At 32.7% G+C, this 19539-nt stretch overlaps 1 protein-coding gene and 1 long non-coding RNA gene across 3 annotated transcripts in view; one reads left to right on the top strand and one right to left on the bottom strand.

The window, feature by feature from the left end:
- Nucleotides 1-19539, top strand: part of LOC148679596 (uncharacterized) — a 32855-nt gene that overhangs the window by 10529 nt on the left and 2787 nt on the right. The window contains exon 2 of the long non-coding RNA XR_015944987.1: nt 16464-16518. This is a non-coding gene — a long non-coding RNA (uncharacterized LOC148679596). The remainder of the gene's footprint in view (nt 1-16463; nt 16519-19539) is intronic.
- Nucleotides 8243-14641, bottom strand: aldh3a1 (aldehyde dehydrogenase 3 family, member A1). 2 transcript variants are annotated; one of them, XM_087284093.1, is made up of 10 exons: nt 14564-14641; nt 13197-13378; nt 12880-13111; nt 11674-11759; nt 11384-11592; nt 10998-11115; nt 10774-10915; nt 10519-10685; nt 10333-10432; nt 8243-8901 (listed from the first exon to the last, which is right to left on the bottom strand). In XM_087284093.1, the coding sequence occupies exons 2-10, from the start codon at nt 13350-13352 to the stop codon at nt 8642-8644; spliced, it is 1470 nt and encodes a 489-aa protein (XP_087140219.1). In that variant the 5' UTR covers nt 13353-13378; nt 14564-14641; the 3' UTR covers nt 8243-8641. The 2 variants fall into 2 exon arrangements, with proteins under 2 accessions (XP_087140219.1, XP_087140218.1); XM_087284092.1 differs by having other exon boundaries at nt 13197-13362.

The following is a 19539-nucleotide window of genomic DNA, read 5'->3' as shown; positions in this document are numbered from 1 at the left end:
TTCATGTGAAGTACACACATAGATTAGCATGTCCTGTATAAGATCTGACCATTGTTTTTATCTACTTATTTGAAATGGGGTTTTTATACAACTTTGTTATGTTAATACCTCATTTCTCCAAAACAGTGCAGTAAGAATGTTTCATGTGATGTACACACATAATATGGAATGTCTTGTACAAAAACTGACCATTGTTTTTTTCTACTTATTTGAAATGGGGTCTTTATAGCACTTTATATTATGTTAATACCCCATTTCTCTAAAATGCTGCAGTAAATAGGTTTCATGTGAAGTACAGATATAGTATGGGATGTCGTGTATAATAACTGACCATTGTTTTTTTCTACTTATTTAAATTGGGGTCTTTATAACACTTTGAAATATAATATTATACAATTTCTCCAAAACACTGCAGTAATAAGGTTTCATGTGAAGTCCACAGATAGTATGGGAGAACTGACCATTGTTTTTTTCTACTTATTTAAAATGCGGTCTTTATAGTATTTTATATTATGTTAATACCCCGTCTCTTTAAAATGCTGCAGTAAAAAGGTTTCATGTGAAGTACATATATAGTATGGGATGTCCTGTATAAGAACTGACAATTGTTTTTTTCTACTTATTTAAAATGCGGTCTTTATAGTATTTTATATTATGTTAATACCCCGTCTCTTTAAAATGCTGCAGTAAAAAGGTTTCATGTGAAGTACATATATAGTATGGGATGTCCTGTATAAGAACTGATAATTGTTTTTTTCTACTTATTTAAATTGGGGTCTTTATAACACTTTGAAATATAATAATATACAATTTCTCCAAAACACTGTAGTAATAAGGTTTCATGTGAAGTTCACACATAGTATGGGATGTCCTGTGTAAGAACTGACCATTGTTTTTTTCTACTTATTAAAAATGGGGTCTTTATAGTATTTTATATTATGTTAATACCCTGTCTCTTTAAAATGCTGCAGTAAAAAGGTTTCATGTGAAGTACATATATAGTATGGGATGTCCTGTATAAGAACTGACTATTGCTTTTTTCTACTTATTAGAAATGGGGTCTTTATAGCACTTTATATTATGTTAATACCCCATGTCTGAAAAATGCTGCAGTAAAAAGGTTTCATGTGAAGTACACATAGAGTATGGGATGTCCTATATAAGAACTGACCATTGTTTTTTTCTACTTATTAGAAATAGGGTCCTTATAACACTTTAAATCATATTAATACCCCATTTCTCCAAAACAGTGCAGTAAGAAGGTTTAATGTGAAGTACACACATAGTATGAAATGTCCTGTATAAGAACTGACCATTGTTTTTTCTACTTATTTAAAATAAACTTTTTATAGTACTTTATATTATGTTAATACCCCGTTTCTTTAAAATGCTGCAGTAAAAAGCTTTTATGTGAAGTAAACACATAGATTAGGATGTCCTGTATAAGATCTGACCATTGTTTTTTTCTACTTATTTGAAAGGGGATATTTATAGTACTTTTTCTATGTAATAACCTGTTTCTCCAAAGTGCTGCAGTAAAAAGGTTTTATGTGAAGTACACATATAGTCTGTGATGTCCTGTATAACAACTGACAATTGTGTTTTCTACTTATTTGAAATGGGGTTTTTATATCACTTTATATTATGATGTTAATACCCCGCTTTCCCAAAATGCTGCAGTAAGAAGTTTTCATGTGAAGTACACATATAGTATGGGATGTCCTGTATAACAACTGACAATTGTGTTTTCTACTTATTTGAAATGGGGTTTTTATATCACTTTATATTATGATGTTAATACCCCGCTTTCCCAAAATGCTGCAGTAAGAAGTTTTCATGTGAAGTACACATATAGTATGGGATGTCCTGTATAACAACTGACAATTGTTTTTTTCCTTCTTATTTAAAATGCGGTCTTTATAGTACTTTATATTATGTTAATATCCCGTTTCTTTAAAATGCTGCAGTAAAAAGGTTTCATGTGAAGTACACACATAGATTAGCATGTCCTGTATAAGATCTGACCATTGTTTTTTTCTACTTATTTGAAATGGGGTTTTTATACGACTTTGTTATGTTAATACCTCATTTCTCCAAAACAGTGCAGTAAGAATGTTTCATGTGATGTACACACATAATATGGAATGTCTTGTACAAAAACTGACCATTGTTTTTTTCTACTTATTTGAAATGGGGTCTTTATAGCACTTTATATTATGTTAATACCCCATTTCTCTAAAATGCTGCAGTAAATAGGTTTCATGTGAAGTAGAGATATAGTATGGGATGTCGTGTATAATAACTGACCATTGTTTTTTCTACTTATTTAAATTGGGGTCTTCATAACACTTTGAAATATAATATTATACAATTTCTCCAAAACGTTGCAGTAATAAGGTTTCATGTGAAGTCCACAGATAGTATGGGAGAACTGACCATTGTTTTTTTCTACTTATTTAAAATGCGGTCTTTATAGTATTTTATATTATGTTAATACCCCGTCTCTTTAAAATGCTGCAGTAAAAAGGTTTCATGTGAAGTACATATATAGTATGGGATGTCCTGTGTAAGAACTGACCATTGTTTTTTTCTACTTATTTAAAATGCGGTCTTTATAGTATTTTATATTATGTTAATACCCCATCTCTTTAAAATGCTGCAGTAAAAAGGTTTCATGTGAAGTACGTATATAGTATGGGATGTCATGTATAAGAACTGACCATTGTTTTTTTCTACTTATTTAAATTGGGGTCTTTATAACACTTTGAAATATAATAATATACAATTTCTCCAAAACACTGCAGTAAAAAGGTTTCATGTGATGTTCACACATAGTATGGGATGTCCTATATAAGAACTGACCATTGTTATTTTCTACTTATTAGAAATAGGGTCCTTATAACACTTTAAATCATATTAATACCCCATTTCTCCAAAACAGTGCAGTAAGAAGGTTTAATGTGAAGTACACACATAGCATGAAATGTCCTGTATAAGAACTGACCATTGTTTTTTTCTACTTATTTAAAATAAACTCTTTATAGTACTTTATATTATGTTAATACCCCGTTTCTTTAAAATGCTGCAGTAAAAAGCTTTTATGTGAAGTACACACATAGATTAGGATGTCTTGTATAAGATCTGACCATTGTTTTTTTTCTACTTATTTGAAAGGGTATTTATAGTACTTTTTCTATGTAATACCCTGTTTCTCTAAAATGCTGCAGTAAAAAGGTTTCATGTGAAGTACACATGTAGTCTGGGATGTCCTGTATAACAACTGACAATTGTTTTTTCTACTTATTGGAAATGGGGTCTTTATAGCACTTTATATTATGTTAATACCCCATTTCTCTAAAATGCTGCAGTAAATAGGTTTCATGTGAAGTACAGATATAGTATAGGATGTCGTGTATAATAACTGACCATTGTTTTTTTCTACTTATTTAAATTGGGGTCTTTATAACACTTTGAAATATAATATTATACAATTTCTCCAAAACACTGCAGTAATAACGTTTCATGTGAAGTCCACAGATAGTATGGGATGTCCTGTGTAAGAACTGACCATTGTTTTTTTCTACTTATTTAAAATGCGGTCTTTATAGTATTTTATATTATGTTTATACCCCGTCTCTTTAAAATGCTGCAGTAAAAAGGTTTCATGTGAAGTACATATATAGTATGGGATGTCCTGTGTAAGAACTGACCATTGTTTTTTCCTACTTATTTGAAATGTAGTCTTTATAGCACTTTTTATTAGGTTATTACCCCGTTTCTCCAAAACAGTGCAGTAAAAAGATTTCATATGAAGTACACATATGGCATGGGATGTTCTGTACAGGAAGGTTTTTGTCTACTTATTGGAAATTGGGTCTTTATAACACTGAGTAATGTTAATACCCAATTTCTCCAAAACACTGCAGTAACAAGTCTTTATTTGAAGTTTAGAAAAGTGATGTCCTGTATCAGACCTGACTATTGTTTTTTTCTACATATTTTAAATGAGCATTTTTTGTCCAAATTGCTGAAGTAAAAAGTATTCAGATGTAGTATATATGCATATAGCATGGGACATCAAGTATCAAACCAGATCAGTCTTTTATTTAACTTATGTCAAACAATGTATTTATAGCACTTTAAAGACTTTATAGCTCAATAATAGCACATTTCTCCAAAATGCTGCAGTAAGTTATTATGAGGTATGCATATAATATTGGATGTCCTGTCCATTGTTTTCTTCTGCTCACCTAAATGAGGTCTTTTACATGAGGTATGCATGTAAATCCTGTATCAGAACCAAACTTTGTTTTTTTTCTACTTATTTCTTTATAGCTCTTTAAAGTGTGTTAATGGTACATTTCTCCAAAATGCTGCTGTAAAACAGGCTTCATATGATGTATGCTTAGTATTTGACTTCCTGCATCTGATCTTATTGTTGTTCTATTCTACTTATAACAAATAATAAGGTCTGTACAGTCATCTAAAGTGTAATAATGCCCCATATCCCATATACTGAAAGAAGCATAACCTTTTAAATCCCCTTTAAATGAAATAAACATATATTTGTAATTCAAACAATGTTTTGTTGGACTACTTTATGATTGTTTTCACTTTCTGAGGTTAGCCACGTTGTATAAACTTGCATTTAACCTTATTTGCAATGTACTGTAGTTGGCTAGGAGAAGTAGAAACGCATTCTGTGTATTTAGAAATCGTATATTTATTCTGTCCGTTTGATCTGCTATAAAATCATTTGAAGCAAAAAGATAAACTTGAGGAAATTAAAGGTAAGCCCAGAAACCAATTTCTTAAAATAACAACAGTCAAAAAAAGCTAATAAATTGTTTAATAAAGCATACGTGGGAGGAAAGGGGGATAAACTTATATTTCGTTGTAATCTCTCTGTTCAGGGCGAAATGGGTGCTCTCTGGAGCGCTCTCTGTGTGGCTGCTGACATTACCGTAATGATAATAATACGCGCGCACCGAAATATAAAGCGCGGCTGGCTTGACTGTGTTTTTCCGAACCGCGGCTGGCTTGACCGCAGTAGTTGACCCGAGTTCACTTCAAGTTCATCAGCATGTGCACTGCAGTACTGACTCCCATTTGAAATTTCCCAAAACTCACTATTGGAACCGTCATGTAGGAATGCATACTAGCAGCGATGATTTGATGATCTCCTACAATCAAACATCTGTCAGTGAATACCTCCTCAGGCATGCGTGAAATCCTTCACTGTAAATATATATCTCACTATCAATTATGCGTTATTTTGTTAATCTTCACATTTCTAAACAGCAATAACACATTTGATTTCTGAAAAAATACCAACAATTTTGTACAATTCCTTAGCATCCTGTTTATCTGTACTCAGTATTGAATCTTGACAGATGTTGCTCTCGGCTGTGTCATAAAAATATTTACTAGCTGTAATTGACAGATTGTATAACAGCAAATGTAAAAATATGGACACATTGTGGAATGTACAGTATGCTGTTGTTTTGACAGACACATTCCTGAGGAATGTCTAACCAAACTCGAGGAACATAGGTTTGAATCAATGTTTAAATTTAAGGCAAATTGTTAAAGCAGGTGTCGCCAAAACGGAATGGACCGCCAACTTATGTTTAACGCATGCCCTTCCAGGCTACTGGGAAACAACAAAACGCTTTCGCACTTGCACAACGGTCAAATTAAGTTTGTTCAACACAGCTTTTTAAATGGAGATTGTTATTCAATTTACTGTCTGAGAAGTGTTTTACAATTGGCCTCAACTAAGAATATACATTATTTAAAAAGGAAGCGCGTGGAGTAGCAGCAATCAACAATAAGACTACTTGAAAAGGCTTTGATTTGTAGATTTGTTTTAATTGAATTTTAACATGAAGGAGCCTATTTTAAAGTCATTGGAAGGAACAGACAGATTTTGTGAGATGTAAAATTGTAAGAGAGCGCCATCTGCTGAATACTGAGGGCTGTACACTACAGCATTGTAGATGTATCAAGGAAAAAGGCTTTAAAGTATCAAAACATTCTCTGAATAAAAATTCTCTGAAATCTAGCACAAGTCAGTATGATTAACATTAACACGTACTGTATTTAATAAAATACTCACAAGATATAAAAAAAACATCAAATACTCTAATAGAGTATATTGTAAATAATTGGACAGACTCTTTATTACATTAAAAATGAAAAATAAGAAATATCATTTTAAGCCTAAAAATCACATTTAAGTTCAAGTTACATTGGCATTTTTGCCTTAAAACCTAGTAGATTTATTCCACTAAAAACATCACTGATTAGCTTTGATTAACACTGTTAAGATACAAAAACATTCTTGTCTGTACTAGCATTATTTTAAAGTAGCAAGAATTTGCAAGCTCCTGAGCTTAAGCTTTCTAAAAAGTCCACCATATAAAGAGGATAAGCTGGAGAACAATAGGAGCAACAGAGAACAATGCCAGCATTGTACTGCTACATACCACATATAATGCTAACTTGTCCATTTAAACAACCAAATCTGCAGATTCTGCACAGTTCAGTAGTTCCTCTCAAATTCTCTACATGAGCAAAAAACAGTGCATAAATAAGTATTAGTGATCTATATTTTTAAATAATAAATTTAGTTTTATGCTAATTAAAAATGTCACTAAGAATGATAACTATATCTATATCTATACATATGAGATAGTCATACATAACCATAGCTACAGTAAATTAGCGTCTACACCAACAAGCAATAATTTATTATAAATGTGTGCTGCAGTTTTATCATCTAGTGGTTTAAACGCATAAGCTCTTACAGATGGATCATAAGAACGATCTAAATACTCAATATTTATACAAATATATGATCCAAAAATACTATATCATATCAAAAGACAGCAGCAAATATAAAGAACAACAGTGTATCCAGTAGATCTGTTGCTTCAGATAGGAGTCTGCTGTAGAAGTGAAGGAACACTGATTATGAACAATCATTCGTTGTTAGAGCAATGGGAAATTTCAGTTATTAAACAAAGCTTGATCCAAACAGTGGCCTTTTGAGAAATACTCATTAACCAAACAGACAAACCGTGACAGTTCAATCACATGGCTTTCCTCAACAAACTGGAAAACCATTACTGTATTTATAAAATGCATAAATATGAAATAACAAAACTAAATAAAAATAATTCAATCTAGTATAGCCATACCATTGTTAGTACTCTGATGATGTTCTTTGTTTTCTGTAAAACCTAAGAGTCACAATTTACTAAATTAACCCTTTGATGCACTACTTGGGTCTAAAGTGATCCCTCTAAGTTTATTTTTTCTATTTCTATTTTATAGCTTGTGCATCAAAGGCTTAAATAAGTTAAACTTATACTTTTTTTTAAATGTTACTTTACGAAACATATAAATGGATTATTTTAAGCAGAACTCAAAACGAATGGGTAGGCCAACACGGAATCGGTGCGCGTAGACTTCCGCAGATTTTTAGCCCATCATTGACTCTGTTTATTTACTTGAATAAATGTGTACATGTATATTTTTTCTGATTTAAAATAATTTCATTTTTATATTGACAAACATGACAATGTTGACATGATTCATTCACAATACAGTTTGTAAAGTAATATTTTCAGTCTTTAAGTAGATATATTATAAGAGACTTGCTATGTTTACCAAATAAAGTGGATCTGATTGGATTTGCATTGTTAACAATAAATGAAAATTGAAAATGTTTTTTTACTTACTTCATATATACATTTTTTAGCTATGATAGTCTCAAAATCATTTAGCATAAATGCGCAGATTTTTAACAAAATTCTCCACAGAAATAGCAAAAAATATTCTGCAGATTCTGTTTGGCCCTACGAATGAGTTATGAATGACATAATTATATTTTTGTGTCAACATAACTCTAAAACTAGGAGCAATACCAAACCATCTGAGCATATAGTTGTTTGGACTTAATTTTTTGAACTTATAGCAATTTGATAACTGAACTTAAAATGTTTAAGTTGTTAATACTCAACACAGATTATTAACTCAAATGTAACGTAAATGTAAAGTGTGTATATGACTCTATATATTGTCATAGTCATATAGTTTACAGTACTCAAACCATATTGTTTCAAAACTTAAATGGTTTGCTGCAATCGGTTACCTCAAACAGTTTTGCGTTAATTGTACTAATCGCGTTTTACAGTATAGGAACATAAATTTATCTTAAAGAAATAACTCACACAAATATAAAAACTTCATGTTACTGTACCCAAAAATACTGTATAGTGCCTTTACAAAATTGATGAAGATTTCAGCTAAAACAGATCCTTGGCTATTCAGAAAAGTCAGGTCAACAGCTGAGCTCTTTAAAAGTAAAAATAATAATAATAATAACAACGGCAATAGCAGTTGATTTTATGAATCACTCAGGAGCACTGTTTCATCAAAAAATATTCAATGAAGAAAAACATCAACAACATTAGATTGCCTGAGGGCGAGTCAATGTTCAGACTTTCTTCCCTAAAATGCTCTAGGGTTTGCCATCCTCCTGAGACTGTAATAAAATGTGAGCATAGTGCAAACACAAAATCAACCCTTGAAACTATTTCTACAATGTGATAGTAAATACAATAAAATCCTTTACCTATATCAGCACAACTAATAGTCCAACAAGCAGGCCAATTGCAAGTACGGTGGCGATGACAGCCCAAACACACATGCCATTACAGCTACACATGCGATGCCCCATAAAAAACTTGGCCTTGCGCAGACGGGCTGTTGTTAGTGGAGGGTAACGGGCATCGTTCAAACTCTCCATAGCAAAAGACTTGATGAGGCAGGCACGATGGTGGCTCAGCTGGTCAAACGTGTGTTTCCCATGATATCTGCCCATTCCACTGTTTCCTTGCAGAGAAAGAGCAAAAGAGTATTAGGAGAAACATTCATATCTGTATAATTCTGTTTGTTTCTGTGGATGATTTAAGAGTTTAAAATACTAAATAAATTCACCTTTACTATTATTTAGCAATTAATACAATATTTAGTGTATGCATATCATGATTTCCCATTAAAACATTACATTCTTATAAACTTTATTACAATGCAAATACAATTTTTTTTTATATATATTTTTACAGAATTTTTTGACAGTTTAATATACTCTTAAGAGAAAAAGGTTTTGGAACATTTAGCTTTATATGCACATAAACTTTATTGACATCCCAAATCCTAATCCTTGGTGTTTAATATGGAGTTGGTCTACCCCTCAATTCTTAACAGCTTCAGTTCTTCTGAAAAGGCTTTACACAATGTGTTTATAAGAATTTTGAGCATTCTTCTAAAAGAACATTTGTGAGGTCGGTCACTAATTTTGGACAAGAAGGCCTTGCTTGTAGTCTCCACTTTAATTCATCCCAAATATATTCAGTTGGGTTAAGGTCAGGACTGTGGAGGCCAGTAAAGTTTTTCCACACCAAATTTTGCACACCCATGTTATTGCAGACCCTGCTTTGTACACTGATGTGCAAGAATGAACAGGAATCCCAATCTTCCTAAAGTCAAAGCATGAAATTGTCCAAACGTCTCGGTACACTGGAGCATTAAGAGTTCCTTTCACTTTAAATTAAGGAGCCAGGCCCAACCCCTGAAAACCCCTACACTATACATAATCCGCCTTCACTAAACTTTACACTTGGCAAAATGCAGTTAGTGCAAATACATGTGCACAGTGTTAAGAAGTTAAATATTTTTGGTAATAAATCCTTTGAATTATTTTCCTTTTTTAAATATTTCCCAAATGATGTTTGACAGAGTAAGAACATTTTCACAGTGTGTCTGATAATTTTTTTTTTCTTCTGGTGAAAGTCTTATTTGTTTTATTTTGGTTAAAATAAAAGCAGTTTTAAATAAGAAAAAAATTAAGGACAAAACTATAAGCCTCTTTAAGCTATATCTTTTTTAAATAGTCTAGAGAACAAGCCATCATTATACAATAGCTTGCCTAATTATCCTAACCTGCCTAGTTAACATAATTAATCTAGTTAACCTTTAAATATCACTTTAAGCTGTATTGAAGTGTCTTGAAAAATATCTAGCAAAATATTATTTACAGTCATCATGGCAAAGATAAAATAAATCAGTTATTAGAGATGAGTTATTAAAACTATTATGTTTAGAAATGCGTTTAGAAATTCTACATTCTAATTCTAACAGAAATTGGGGAAAAAAATAAACGGGGTCTAATAATTCAGGGGGGGCTAATAATTCTGACTTCAACTATATATGTGTATGCATACATTTAAGATTTATTAAACGGTTGCTTGTTGTCCGACTTACCCACGCCTCCAAAAGGTAAAGTATCAACAGTGTAATGCATAAGGACATCATTAACAGTCACTCCTCCACTGGTGGTTTCCTTTAACATTCTCTTTATCACCTAAATGAAACAAATGGTTGACTTATTGAAATTGACCTAAAATGTTCTTTTCTACTATCTAAAAACATTGCAAAAAGAAACAATACCGTTTTATCAGAGGAGAAAATATAGAGAGCCAAAGGCTTTTCTCTAGCATTGATAAAATTTATGGCCTCACTCAAGCCATTAACAGTGACAATGGGCAGCAGGGGTCCAAAGATTTCTTCTTGCATGATTTTGAAATGGGGCAAAACATCTTTCAGGACTGTAGGAGCTAGTGAGAGATATATAAATAAGCAGCTTGTTTACCAAACTCACCCAATGAAACATTTTTTATCAGTGCCAACAAAAGTTGCCTTTACCTATGTAACACTGTGAGCGATCATTTTCTCCTCCCAAAGCAATGGTGCATTCATTCATCAGAGCCAATACTCTGTCAAAGTGACGTGTGTTAATGATTCTGCAATAATCTGGAGAGCTTTTAGGGTCCGTCTGGTAGAACTCCTGAAATCGGTTGAGATTTTAAGTCACACTTAACAACCAGAATTGAGAATGGATTACAATTAAATATAAAACAATTACACACCAGAAGTGTCTTCTGAATTTCTTCAACTATCCTGTCCTGGATGCTTGGCTCACACAGAATGTAGTCAGGGGCAATGCATGTCTGGCCACAGTTTGCAAACTTTCCCCAGGTTATTCGTCTGATATAAAAGGTGAACATTTGGAAAGTTTCCAAATGATTATGTTTCTCAACAATTTATATATATCTAAAGAGATCAAAATGAGAATTCTGTAATCATTTACTCATCATCAATTTTTTTTCCATTTACTGCAAGTTAGTATGGCCCAAAATATATCTAGACCCCTTTGACCTGCATTACAGGAACATAAATAACACAGAGGAATGAATGATGACAGACTTTTCATTTTTGATTTCACTATAGCTTTAACAAAAAACCTGTACACTACCGGCACGCCACAGCAATGTCACAGTTCTTGTCAATATAACAGGGGCTTTTTCCACCCAGTTCTAAAGTGACTGGTGTGAGGTGACGAGAAGCTGCTTCCATAACCAGTTTGCCCACTGTGCTGCTTCCAGTGTAGAAGATGTGGTCAAAACGCTGCTTCAGCAGCTCCTGGGTCTCTGGAACCCCTCCTGTCACCACCTGATACATCTCCTAAAATGATTCAAACATTCATCCAAGCTGTCTCATAGTACAAGCAGCATTAGACTGAATTATAAAAACAAATCTATGCACCTTATCCAGATAGAGAGGAAGCAGCTCTTTCATTAGTCTAGAAGAGTGCTCACTCAGCTCTGATGGCTTCACCACAGCCGCATTTCCTAATCAACAAGAGGAAGTGAAAAACAGAGTTGTGTTAAGAGATCAATTGGTGCTGGTGGTGCTTCTTAATGAGCTACAAGAGGTTAAAATCAACAAGAAATCAAAACTGAGACATCAGATTTAGCTAATCTTTCTTCGGTATGTAACACATTGGTTTGCTATTTGGGAACTGACATTTCTAAATGAACCAAAATACATACATTCAAGTCATGTGCTAGTAAACTTGTATAACATGTTGGTCAGAGATGTTTCAGGATTCTGCTCATATCAGGTATTAATAGGGCAGAATAAACAAATGCTTCTAAAGTCCTCTGTAAATCTATATTTGTTCAGGCAACTCTTTTGAAATGGATTCATCCAACAAAGTTTCAGGTGTTTCACCTAAACTCCAGGTTCCACTTTGAATTATTTTGAAATGTACTCATACACAGTGTTTGTTTAAACTAAATTTTCCCCACAAGCAATTTTTATTATCAAAAGGAATTTTAGAGCAGTTTTTGGCGGCTGATCTAATGCAGGTTTTCTCTACTTCACCTACCTGCACTCCATATAAATAGATTTTAAATCTATAGTTTGAAATTTGTTGAACTTTTTTTAAAAAAATCTGCTATCATTAATTTATCAGTCTTTTATTTACCAAAAAAATCCCAAAATATATAATCAAATCCTGTCTAAATTGTGTTGTTTGTAAATTAACTGTTGGACTGTCTTAAATTACATTTTAAAGCAGTTCTAAAATGAATAGATGCGAGAGCGAGACCAAACTCCTGTCTACACCATCACAGCAAACAAGAACTCCATTAAATGACATTTTATAACTTGTGACTTTACATGTGTTGCAAATCCTTTGTTATGTGGGTGACACCCAGGTTTATCTGCTACCGAAAAGAAATTCAGATGGATTAGATGAGCGCTTAGTCAAATGGAACTGTGTCAGATAGGACCAGATGGGACTGTGCCCTTTCTATACAGTATAGCTGCTCCTACACTCTGGAATGATTTGCCCATGTCTATTAACATGCCTAAATTAAGTGCAATTTACAACCCTATTTGTTTGAAAAAGCTTTTCATATAGATTGAATTCTTCTCTTATGTGCATTTTAAAAAGAATTCCATTACCAGCTGCAATAGCTCCAACAAGGGGCTGAAAGATCATGGCCCAAGGATAGTTCCAGGTTCCAATAATCAACACAACACCTAAAGGTTCAGGCTTTACGTAAACATCATCAAGTGCGGAGTTGAGATTCTTCTTCACAGGCCGAGGAGCTGCCCACTCTGTCATCTCACGCTCTGCCACCTTGATGTCATTCTCAATGCCGATCAACTCAAAGAGTGAAGTGCCATGCATACTCTGTTTGCAAATTCAAAACAAGGATTAAAAACTTGCATTTGTGTCATTTTAGTGAAAATTGGATAAGTCAATATCTCTTCCGTACCCTGTTAAGGTCTTGCTTTAGAGCTTGTTCAATGTCTGCATGGCGTTCAGTGATGAGCCGGAGCAGAGCTCTAAGCTGCTGTTTTCTGTACTGCAGGGGTCTGGATCTGCCTGACTGGAAGACCTCCCTTAATCCATCTACAACCTGCTTCTCCATTTGTACAGGTCTGAATTAGGAATTTCCTTCAGGAGTGAGCAGGATAAAAAAGTTATAATAAAGTGAAATTGCGATGGCAATAGACAATAATCCACACTGCAATGAAGAGGGTTTAGGATGTCACAAAGGGAAGTATAAATATATATATTAGTTATCAGCTTCCATATATAAAGTCTTATTGGTTTTCTCTATTAATGTAAATGCAGTCATTTTTATTATACAGCAGTTAAAAATTGGAAAACAACATACAATTTCCTAAATTCCAAGGTCACTACTCAGTCCATGTTTCATGAATGATTGAAGAACAGTACAAAAACCTTAGAACACTTTGTTTTATATAAATATCAAAGTTACACTTTTCAAAAGAGACAGTTTACAATAATCATATATGTAAATGTGTACCATCAGTTGGCAAATTTTGATCAGTAGCCCCATTTTCCCAGTAGTATCTGGATGCAGCCTTTATGATGCAAGCTGAGATTGCATCACTCAGCGATGCGTTGTAAGGCGGCTTTTAACATGACAAGTTACATAATATGATTCGGATCAAATGTATTAGTTACATGTGTTTTCAGCATATGTATCTGTTCTGATGGGGTTTATGATAATTTTGTTCAGACAGGTCAGTTATGAACGTAGCAGATGTAGTTGACTCAATACAATTAAATTCAATACAATTAAACACAATTATATAGGTTCTACAATTTCAAACAGGGTTGCTGAGAACACTAGAAATAATCATGTACACAATGTTACCATTATAAACAATCACATTTGTACCTTTAAAACCAATACATTTTGAAGGCTTTTTATTCTGATTTTATGGTTTTAACATGTCACACATTAATGGCAGAAAATGACTAAGAGCAATCAGTGTCTTCAAAACATTACAATTCCCATTTAGGCTATCCATTAAAAACCTATGCTTTTCTTTATCCCCCAACAGGTTTGAACTTTGTGTATGTAACATCAACAAATCCCTTTAGACTTCAAACTAAAAAGTAAAGCTGATCACAAATGTTAGCGGTAAAATTAGTTAAAACTTGCTGCAGATTTATGACAATTATGTCAACAACATTCACGAGACCGAAGCATCGTTTGTTTACGTTCAGACAGTCGCAGCAAATGAACAAAACATTTAGTAATCCATCACGCAGTCATTCGAATAGCATATAAACGCACTTCATGTCTTTTCTAGTAACGTTACTTACATAAAACAGTTCGTAACTGTTTTCAGAACAGGAACGCTGTTTGGGGTGTTTGTGACGGCTCCATTGAGGTGACGTAGCGGAGACCCGGAGCAAAAGAGCCGCATTTATACTGCGGTCAAGCCAGCCGCGGTTCGGAAAAACACAGTCAAGCCAGCCGCGCTTTATATTTCGGTGCGCGCGTATTATTATCATTACGGTAATGTCAGCAGCCACACAGAGAGCGCTCCAGAGAGCACCCATTTCGCCCTGAACAGAGAGATTACAACGAAATATAAGTTTATCCCCCTTTCCTCCCACGTATGCTTTATTAAACAATTTATTAGCTTTTTTTGACTGTTGTTATTTTAAGAAATTGGTTTCTGGGCTTACCTTTAATTTCCTCAAGTTTATCTTTTTGCTTCAAATGATTTTATAGCAGATCAAACGGACAGAATAAATATACGATTTCTAAATACACAGAATGCGTTTCTACTTCTCCTAGCCAACTACAGTACATTGCAAATAAGGTTAAATGCAAGTTTATACAACGTGGCTAACCTCAGAAAGTGAAAACAATCATAAAGTAGTCCAACAAAACATTGTTTGAATTACAAATATATGTTTATTTCATTTAAAGGGGATTTAAAAGGTTATGCTTCTTTCAGTATATGGGATATGGGGCATTATTACACTTTAGATGACTGTACAGACCTTATTATTTGTTATAAGTAGAATAGAACAACAATAAGATCAGATGCAGGAAGTCAAATACTAAGCATACATCATATGAAGCCTGTTTTACAGCAGCATTTTGGAGAAATGTACCATTAACACACTTTAAAGAGCTATAAAGAAATAAGTAGAAAAAAAACAAAGTTTGGTTCTGATACAGGATTTACATGCATACCTCATGTAAAAGACCTCATTTAGGTGAGCAGAAGAAAACAATGGACAGGACATCCAATATTATATGCATACCTCATAATAACTTACTGCAGCATTTTGGAGAAATGTGCTATTATTGAGCTATAAAGTCTTTAAAGTGCTATAAATACATTGTTTGACATAAGTTAAATAAAAGACTGATCTGGTTTGATACTTGATGTCCCATGCTATATGCATATATACTACATCTGAATACTTTTTACTTCAGCAATTTGGACAAAAAATGCTCATTTAAAATATGTAGAAAAAAACAATAGTCAGGTCTGATACAGGACATCACTTTTCTAAACTTCAAATAAAGACTTGTTACTGCAGTGTTTTGGAGAAATTGGGTATTAACATTACTCAGTGTTATAAAGACCCAATTTCCAATAAGTAGACAAAAACCTTCCTGTACAGAACATCCCATGCCATATGTGTACTTCATATGAAATCTTTTTACTGCACTGTTTTGGAGAAACGGGGTAATAACCTAATAAAAAGTGCTATAAAGACTACATTTCAAATAAGTAGGAAAAAACAATGGTCAGTTCTTACACAGGACATCCCATACTATATATGTACTTCACATGAAACCTTTTTACTGCAGCATTTTAAAGAGACGGGGTATAAACATAATATAAAATACTATAAAGACCGCATTTTAAATAAGTAGAAAAAAACAATGGTCAGTTCTTACACAGGACATCCCATACTATCTGTGGACTTCACATGAAACGTTATTACTGCAGTGTTTTGGAGAAATTGTATAATATTATATTTCAAAGTGTTATAAAGACCCCAATTTAAATAAGTAGAAAAAAACAATGGTCAGTTATTATACACGACATCCTATACTATATCTGTACTTCACATGAAACCTATTTACTGCAGCATTTTAGAGAAATGGGGTATTAACATAATATAAAGTGCTATAAAGACCCCATTTCCAATAAGTAGAAAAAACAATTGTCAGTTGTTATACAGGACATCCCAGACTACATGTGTACTTCACATGAAACCTTTTTACTGCAGCATTTTAGAGAAACAGGGTATTACATAGAAAAAGTACTATAAATACCCCCTTTCAAATAAGTAGAAAAAAAACAATGGTCAGATCTTATACAAGACATCCTAATCTATGTGTGTACTTCACATAAAAGCTTTTTACTGCAGCATTTTAAAGAAACGGGGTATTAACATAATATAAAGTACTATAAAGAGTTTATTTTAAATAAGTAGAAAAAAACAATGGTCAGTTCTTATACAGGACATTTCATGCTATGTGTGTACTTCACATTAAACCTTCTTACTGCACTGTTTTGGAGAAATGGGGTATTAATATGATTTAAAGTGTTATAAGGACCCTATTTCTAATAAGTAGAAAATAACAATGGTCAGTTCTTATATAGGACATCCCATACTATGTGTGAACATCACATGAAACCTTTTTACTGCAGTGTTTTGGAGAAATTGTATATTATTATATTTCAAAGTGTTATAAAGACCCCAATTTAAATAAGTAGAAAAAAACAATGGTCAGTTCTTATACATGACATCCCATACTATATACGTACTTCACATGAAACCTTTTTACTGCAGCATTTTAAAGAGATGGGGTATTAACATAATATAAAATACTATAAAGACCGCATTTTAAATAAGTAGAAAAAAACAATGGTCAGTTCTTACACAGGACATCCCATACTATATATGTACTTCACATGAAACCTTTTTACTGCAGCATTTTAAAGAGACGGGGTATTAACATAATATAAAATACTATAAAGACCGCATTTTAAATAAGTAGAAAAAAACAATGGTCAGTTCTCCCATACTATCTGTGGACTTCACATGAAACCTTATTACTGCAACGTTTTGGAGAAATTGTATAATATTATATTTCAAAGTGTTATGAAGACCCCAATTTAAATAAGTAGAAAAAACAATGGTCAGTTATTATACACGACATCCCATACTATATCTCTACTTCACATGAAACCTATTTACTGCAGCATTTTAGAGAAATGGGGTATTAACATAATATAAAGTGCTATAAAGACCCCATTTCAAATAAGTAGAAAAAAACAATGGTCAGTTTTTGTACAAGACATTCCATATTATGTGTGTACATCACATGAAACATTCTTACTGCACTGTTTTGGAGAAATGAGGTATTAACATAACAAAGTCGTATAAAAACCCCATTTCAAATAAGTAGAAAAAAACAATGGTCAGATCTTATACAGGACATGCTAATCTATGTGTGTACTTCACATGAAACCTTTTTACTGCAGCATTTTAAAGAAACGGGATATTAACATAATATAAAGTACTATAAAGACCGCATTTTAAATAAGAAGGAAAAAAACAATTGTCAGTTGTTATACAGGACATCCCATACTATATGTGTACTTCACATGAAAACTTCTTACTGCAGCATTTTGGGAAAGCGGGGTATTAACATCATAATATAAAGTGATATAAAAACCCCATTTCAAATAAGTAGAAAACACAATTGTCAGTTGTTATACAGGACATCCCATACTATATGTGTACTTCACATGAAAACTTCTTACTGCAGCATTTTGGGAAAGCGGGGTATTAACATCATAATATAAAGTGATATAAAAACCCCATTTCAAATAAGTAGAAAACACAATTGTCAGTTGTTATACAGGACATCACAGACTATATGTGTACTTCACATAAAACCTTTTTACTGCAGCACTTTGGAGAAACAGGTTATTACATAGAAAAAGTACTATAAATATCCCCTTTCAAATAAGTAGAAAAAAACAATGGTCAGATCTTATACAGGACATCCTAATCTATGTGTTTACTTCACATAAAAGCTTTTTACTGCAGCATTTTAAAGAAACGGGGTATTAACATAATATAAAGTACTATAAAAAGTTTATTTTAAATAAGTAGAAAAAACAATGGTCAGTTCTTATACAGGACATTTCATACTATGTGTGTACTTCACATTAAACCTTCTTACTGCACTGTTTTGGAGAAATGGGGTATTAATATGATTTAAAGTGTTATAAGGACCCTATTTCTAATAAGTAGAAAAAAACAATGGTCAGTTCTTATATAGGACATCCCATACTCTATGTGTACTTCACATGAAACCTTTTTACTGCAGCATTTTTCAGACATGGGGTATTAACATAATATAAAGTGCTATAAAGACCCCATTTCTAATAAGTAGAAAAAAGCAATAGTCAGTTCTTATACAGGACATCCCATACTATATATGTACTTCACATGAAACCTTTTTACTGCAGCATTTTAAAGAGACAGGGTATTAACATAATATAAAATACTATAAAGACCCCATTTTTAATAAGTAGAAAAAAACAATGGTCAGTTCTTACACAGGACATCCCATACTATGTGTGAACTTCACATGAAACCTTATTACTACAGTGTTTTGGAGAAATTGTATATTATTATATTTCAAAGTGTTATAAAGACCCCAATTTAAATAAGTAGAAAAAAACAATTATCAGTTCTTATACAGGACATCCCATACTATATATGTACTTCACATGAAACCTTTTTACTGCAGCATTTTAAAGAGACGGGGTATTAACATAATATAAAATACTATAAAGACCGCATTTTAAATAAGTAGAAAAAAACAATTGTCAGTTCTTATACAGGACATCCCATACTATATATGTACTTCACATGAAACCTTTTTACTGCAGCATTTTAAAGAGACGGGGTATTAACATAATATAAAATACTATAAAGACCGCATTTTAAATAAGTAGAAAAAAACAATGGTCAGTTCTCCCATACTATCTGTGGACTTCACATGAAACCTTATTACTGCAGTGTTTTGGAGAAATTGTATAATATTATATTTCAAAGTGTTATAAAGACCCCAATTTAAATAAGTAGAAAAAAACAATGGTCAGTTATTATACACGACATCCCATACTATATCTGTACTTCACATGAAACCTATTTACTGCAGCATTTTAGAGAAATGGGGTATTAACATAATATAAAGTGCTATAAAGACCCCATTTCAAATAAGTAGAAAAAAACAATGGTCA

This window comes from Danio rerio, chromosome 15, assembly GCF_052040795.2.
Source record: "Danio rerio strain M-AB ecotype USA chromosome 15, GRCz13ab, whole genome shotgun sequence".
Taxonomy (NCBI): Eukaryota; Metazoa; Chordata; class Actinopteri; order Cypriniformes; family Danionidae; genus Danio; species Danio rerio.
This window is presented reverse-complemented; position numbering and strand designations above follow the sequence as displayed.

Coding starts and splice junctions, on each gene's coding strand:
- aldh3a1 (XM_087284093.1), bottom strand. CDS start 13,352: ATGGAGAAGCAGGTTGTAGATGGATTAAGGGAGGTCTTCCAGTCAGGC. Junction 11,760..12,879: donor TGTTGGAGCTATTGCAGCTG/GTAATGGAATTC, acceptor CTTGTTGATTAG/GAAATGCGGCTGTGGTGAAG. Junction 10,433..10,518: donor TTTTCTCCTCTGATAAAACG/GTATTGTTTCTT, acceptor TGTTTCATTTAG/GTGATAAAGAGAATGTTAAA.